The 6568-nt window shown below is 42.9% G+C and overlaps 1 protein-coding gene across 1 annotated transcript; it reads right to left on the bottom strand.

Moving 5' to 3' along the window:
* Window positions 1-544: 544 nt before the first annotated feature.
* On the bottom strand, window positions 545-2466 carry LOC134515711 (carbohydrate sulfotransferase 5-like). Its single transcript, XM_063334998.1, has one exon. The coding sequence runs from the start codon at window positions 2464-2466 to the stop codon at window positions 1279-1281; it is 1188 nt and encodes a 395-aa protein (XP_063191068.1). The 3' UTR covers window positions 545-1278.
* Window positions 2467-6568: the final 4102 nt, after the last annotated feature.

Raw genomic sequence — 6568 nt, 5'->3', positions numbered from 1 at the left:
AGCAGCGCCACTCCATTGGCAGGGGAGGCGCGCATGCGCAGTACAGTCATACGGCGCGGGGAGGGGGCGCATGCGCAGTAGAGCTGTACGGCACAATGGGGCGCACATGTGCAGTACAGGCATACGGCACACAAGGGCGCGCATGCGTAGTGGCGCTGTACAGCCCAAAGGGGCGCGCATGCGCAGTACAGCCCTACGGCACAGCGCTCATTGCTGCCACTTTGTGGACAGAATACGATACTGCAGGCAGCACGCCCCGCATGCGCAGTCGAGCTGTACGGCACAAGTGGGCGATCCCAGCCATGGGAGAACTTTTATGTTAAAAATTAAAACGTCGAAAGAAGTCTAAAAAAATACTCAACCGCACAACAACTTTAAAGCAAAAGAAGAGTCAAGCAGTTCTGGAAGAAAGTGAAGTAATTTAGTTTCTACTTTATTCCAATAATACAAATTAACTGAGATGTGTATGTGTTTGTGTGCATTTTTCAGAGTAATGTGTAAATACCCTGTCCAAATGCTAACGACCTCTTGTATTAGAGGCAAAATAGGTTGCACTGGTTGTAAGTTGCTTGGCACTTCCCACCATTGTCTCCAAAACAGTAATTTGGACTAACATTTCAAGTGCTTATCTCAGGCTGGGCTGAAAATGGTTTATTTTCACAACTGCCTCTGAGAATGGGTTTAGGAGAAATATATCTGTTGTTTGTGCTTGGTGGTGGCACAATGGTAAGAAGCCAGCACCCATCAGAAAGACTGACCTTCTGGCTTTCAGGGGTACTACTTCCCAACACTTGCAAAATGTGTTAGAATTTGGCCCAAGAATCGTCCTTAGAAAAGTGCAACTCCTATTATCCCTTGTCATTATTACACCTTGGCTAGATATTATTGTTCCAATAATACAAATTAAGAACCGAGTTTCTTAAATATCTAAAGCATGAAAACAGAAGTGAACTATTATCAATGAACAAAGACATCTTTGACAATTCATCTTTTAATAGTATTTAAATTATATTTTTAAAACAATTTGAGAACAGTACAGCTCAGTTGTAAATTTGCGATCTGACAAGTATCTCGCGGCATTTCTGATGCTTTTTTTTGGTTTTGTGGTGTAAGAAACTTGTGGGAAAAAAATGCCTTCCATTACAGTAAAACAGCAGACAGAAGAAGTTAAACTCTCCACCCAAGGATTTTCAAATTACCTATATGCTGCACAGTAGACAAATACTCAGCCACCTACACACCCCCGACCCACCCCCCAGATCTCTCAAAAATAATGTCTCAGTGTTTTGCATTAAATGATGACCAACTGAATTGATTTTGTCGTCTTGGCAACACTAAGTCCAATGACAGATCTTTTTGTTCTTTTTCTGAATCCAGCAGCTGATAGCCGAGCATGTTTATAGCACCTTTGCAAACTTCCTGTATTTTCTTAATTTTCTGGAAGGAGAGAACATTTCTCCAGGCCTGTGAAACACTAACTGCATCTCGAGATGTGATTTTGAAGGCTTCTTTTTTTTTTCCTGATCCCTGTCCATGTGTGATATTATAGATCCAGCTTTTGAGCGTGGGGGTCAAACTAAGATCTGCAAATTTATACATTTCTGAGATTTCTGACAACGGATCTCTTACCAGATCTTCAAAACGGATCATTAAATAGCGATCTTTAAGGAAATTAGGTGGTTTTAGAGTAGCTGTTTCATAAATCTGAACATGACTTCTACAAATCTCTTGCATTACCTTGTATTTGCCGTCTTCCACGTTAGTGCCATTGGTACTCAAAACAATTCCATTGTCACGGGCTAATGCTTTGACCGATTGTTCCCGGGACTTGACGACTGCCCTGGGATCACGGACCAAGTGAATAATTTTGAGATTCAGGGATGGATCAGTGAGAAGAGGGTAGAGGACCTTCAAGTCAAAGAATCGAACCTCCTTGATGACAACATGGCTGTAAGTTTTACAGGCTTCCTCCACCTTGCTGAATGGGTACCGTCCACAAAGAGTCTTGCATGCCATTTCACTGGTTATGTCAGTACGTTGAAAGGAGTCACAAGCAGGAGCTGAACACAGAGCCCGACTCACTGCCCACTGGAAAAGATCTGATAAGTTTCTTTTCCAAGGCATGTAAGCATCAAACACAGACATGTCACACAGAAAGACCGACCTGACTAGGTCCCGCACTGCCATGTGCAAGACCTTAGCACTGTTCTGGTACATCGTAACCCACACATGCCATGCAGGCTCCATCAGGTAGAAGACATTGGGGTGCTGGCTGAAAAGTTGACCAACAAAAGAAGATCCCGAACGCCAGGAGGAAAGAATGAGGATGTGGACTTGAGATGGTTTCTCCTCAGACCGAGGCATGAAGTTACTGTACCGCGCGTACATGAAGAGTAAGAATCCAGTCTGTACCATAACAACAAGTATAACGATTGTGCTAGGAATCCGAATCCTTGCCATTCTCATTGAGGAAATGCAATTAAAAAAAGCTGAAAAAGAGAAGAAAAATGCTGGTGAACCATTGCTCCTGTGACACAGTAATGATAAAACTTACACAATACAAACTCTTGCATTAGTAAAACCTTTCTTCAAATACGCATATATGTATTTGGCACTATTTGCTTTCTTGATCAGTGGCACTGGGAGATGATCATCTGCAGGTGACATGTTGGATACTGAAAGTAAGCAATGCATGACAGCAAGATCACAGCACAAATAAGTTTGGAGTAAATGTTTGATGCTGAAGGAAACGTTGGGCCGATGCAGCTCACCTGCTGTAGGAAAAAACCTTTCTGAATCATTATACTGGATTTACATTTGAGTCAAACATAAGGTTTCTATCCCTTAAAAGCAGTAGACGGGAACATCAGTAACTCTGGCTACTGAAATAAAAATCATCATCTTACCTAGTGTGAGCGCTGCACCCTGCAGTGATAGTTGGGCGCTACACCGATTGATGCTTGTGCACAACCCTCTATTTTCCAAATTGCAGGAGATGGGTGAAAACTCGCATCTGGCCACAGATGTTAAAATGAAAAAGCAGCTGACGTGTCTTTGGCCTGGAGCACATATACTTCATGACTGAATACCCTGAGTTTGCATTTAAGGAATTATCCATTTGTGTGTTAGAATTAACTCCTGGGAAATTTTAGGCTTGTCAACCCCAAATGGATTTCTGTTTTACTTTGAAGTCAAAGTTCAAGCCACATGCACGCCTCACAAACTTTTTACTAGAGGTTTTTGGCACCCACCCCTTCATGCTCTCACTTTTGCAGACTCCACTTGTAAGCAGTTAATACACATTAGCGGGCATGGTATTAGGAAAATAAGAATCCTCGTGTATGAAGACTATCTCAAGAGTTCTACATATAAGCAGCACTTGCTATCTAGCTGCATTTAGACAACTTTTTTCCTGTTAACAGTGAAAGGTACACATATCAACACACTCTGGACTCTTGAAAGTAAACCATGCAAACTAACAAATATAGATACATACACAATAGATACATACACATTTGACATAATAAATGCATTAAGTTCTTAGTGCTAGCCTAATGAAACATGAAAAAGGACTATTAATTAGTACCAAAAGCTGATATAAGTGGCCAAATGAAAGAGACAGTAGACATGGGCAGTTTCGTCTCCTTCCACTGCCTAAATGTCACTTCACAATATAAAGAAATGCATTCTGTGTTAAATAAACATAATTTTGCTACTAAATTTTCATTTGTAAGCTAAGAAAAATAGCAGAAATATGAGCTGAGTAGGAAAAAGGAGTCAACAAAAGCCTACCTTTGGTATCATACTGTATCTTGTAAGGAGAGTAAGGCAAACGAGTAAGGTACTAACTTGCTTGTGGAAGTTTTTCTACCAAAGTAGCACCTCTCGCTTGCAAGATATAGAATCATTTAAGTTGGAAAAGACCTTTAAGATCACCAAGTCCAGCTGTTAACCTAGCACTGCCAAGTCCACCACTAAACCATGTCCCTAAGCACCACATCTACTCTACCTCTTTTAAATATTGCCAGGGATGGTGACTCTACCACTTCCCTGGTCAGCCTGTTCCAATGCTTGACAACCCTTTCGGTGAAGAAATTTTCCCCAGTATCCAATCTAAACCTCCCCTGGCACAACCTCAGGCCGTTTCCTCTTATCCTGTTGCCTGTTACTTGGGAGAAGACACTGACCCCCACCTTGCTACAACCTCCTTCCAGGTAGTCGTAGAGAGTGATAAGCTCTCCCCTGAGCCTCCTTTTCCTCTGACTAAACCACCCCAATATCCTCAGCCACTCCTGATAGGACTTGTTCTCCAGATCCTTCACCAGCTTCATTGGTCTTCTCTGGACGCAAAGTTCTGTATACTCTTTACATCCACTCTAGTTTGTACTCAATCAGCTAAAAATGCCTTTTTACTGTTTTATTATTTCCCTACTTCACCATACAACCTGTTACTGTAGCAAAGCAACAGCATTTATTTATCTCTAAAGCTATGGTTATCACCGAGTTTTTAGTGGTTGTGCTGCCCTTTGAGGCAAGGCCCTTTTCTCCAGTGGTTCCACATTCCCATCAGCTCTGAGAAAACATCTGTGACACACAACTGCAATAGCACCTCCTACAATGAAAACCATGCCCCCCCCCAAGCCTCTCTTGCACAATCCCAGTGTTCATGAGATGCTCTGCCAAGCTGTTTCAGTCTGCTAGCCTAGAAGAAAGTTACCCGCTTGTTTTTCTTCACCTAGCTCTTTAGCGTTGAAACAACTCAGCACAGCACAGACCAGTACCGGGGCTGGAAGAAGGTAGAGAACAAAAACACATAGAAAGGAAAGAGAGCAAGGGAGCCCCAGACCATGACTGCCAACAGAAGGCAGCTTGAGCCATGCACTCAGGTCTTCAAATTAGTCAGGAATATATCTTTTGCCCATCTACTGCGTAATTGTGTCACAAAAATCATTTACATAGATTTTTCAGGTTGAGTCATGCTAGGCCTCCCCTACGATCAGTCTGCCGAGCCTACTGGGTCACTTCACATTACGGAAGCACATAGCTAACTGCCGAGCCTACAAAACACAAATGAACAGCAAAAGTGATAACCCACACAACTTCTGTGAAACAAACTTAAAAAAAAAAACAACCCACATCTTTCTCATCAAGCTGCTACAATTCTTTTGTCATTTCAAAACAGCAATTAAAGGACACTGGTTCATCTCTCAGAATCACAGACCGGTTGAGGGTGGCAGGCACCTTGTGTAGGTCATCTGGTCCAACCCCTCCCTGCTCAAGAAAGATCACCTGTAGCCAGCTGCCCAGGACCATATCCAGATGACTTCTGAGTATCTCCAAAGTGGGAGACTCCACAACCTGGGCAACCTCTGCCAGCGCTCCATCACTCCCACAGTAAAGAAGTGTTTCCTGATGTTCAGAGGGAACAAACCTCCTGTGCTTCAGCGTGTGCCCACTGCCTCTTGTACTGTCACTGGGCACCACTGAAAAGAGCCTGGCTCCAACTTCTTTACACTCTCCCTTCAGATATTTATAAACATTGATAAGATCAGCCACTCCTCCCAGTTTCCCATCATCAGCAAATTTGCTGAGGGTACACTCTTCTCCATCATCCACATCGTTAATGAAGATGTTGAACAGGACGGGATCCTGTACTAACCCCACTACTTACCGGCCTTCAACAAGTCTTCATCCCACTGACTGCCACCCTGTGGGCCTGGCCTTCAACCAGTTTTCATCCCACCTCACTGTTGCTCCTCCAACCCATACTTCACCAGCTTCTCTATACAGCAACCTTTATTGTTTTCACTTCAAGATGCCTTTTTTTTTCTAAATAGCAAAATGGGACAAAAAAATACACGCGTGTATTTCCATATTCCCATCTGAGAGGATAGTTACTAAACAACAAATAGAGTGCTCAAGAACAACCTTATTTTTCAGGGCCAGGTTCATGAGCAAATTCAAAGCCACAAAAAGGGCATACCTTTTTACAAGACCTATATGTCAATGTATTCACTCAAATCGCTACTAATATATCCAGGCAGACAAGCATGGAAAAAGTAGCCCAGTCTCCCCCATTTCTGTCTGGCAATGGTGTCTGGACAGCAAACAAATATGCCACCAATTTTTGTCAGTGGGATGGGCTGGGCAGGGTGTCTGTGGACCAAATACACTGTGAGTTGGCTTTTGTATTTTACTGCACAATCGGTATGAAAGCTGTACTTTAAAAGGAACTCGTGAATGACAGGTGTAGTCTGGTCTATAAACTGATACCTTGGCACTGCACTAAACCATGAATTATTGGGCCCTTGGCGTACCTCCAAGATCTCCTCACTGAGATCCCAACAAGTCCTGACTCTTTCAGGGACCAATGACTTTTTTCAGAGCATTGTATTTTGCATGCTGATTTGCCCACAATAATTCTTCAAGACAATATAGCAGAATACTACAGTATGGTGTAAAGATCAAACAAAAGGACCGTCAATGACTTCCGTAAAAGGAATACTGAAGTGACTATCACTCCTCAGCCTGGAAGAGAGGCTCCCTGGACAGGGAAATCACAACTGGC

This window comes from Chroicocephalus ridibundus, chromosome 4 (genome assembly GCF_963924245.1).
Source record: "Chroicocephalus ridibundus chromosome 4, bChrRid1.1, whole genome shotgun sequence".
Classification (NCBI taxonomy): domain Eukaryota; kingdom Metazoa; phylum Chordata; class Aves; order Charadriiformes; family Laridae; genus Chroicocephalus; species Chroicocephalus ridibundus.
The sequence above is the reverse complement of the archived record's forward strand: the minus strand, read 5'-3'. Positions and strand labels throughout refer to the sequence as shown.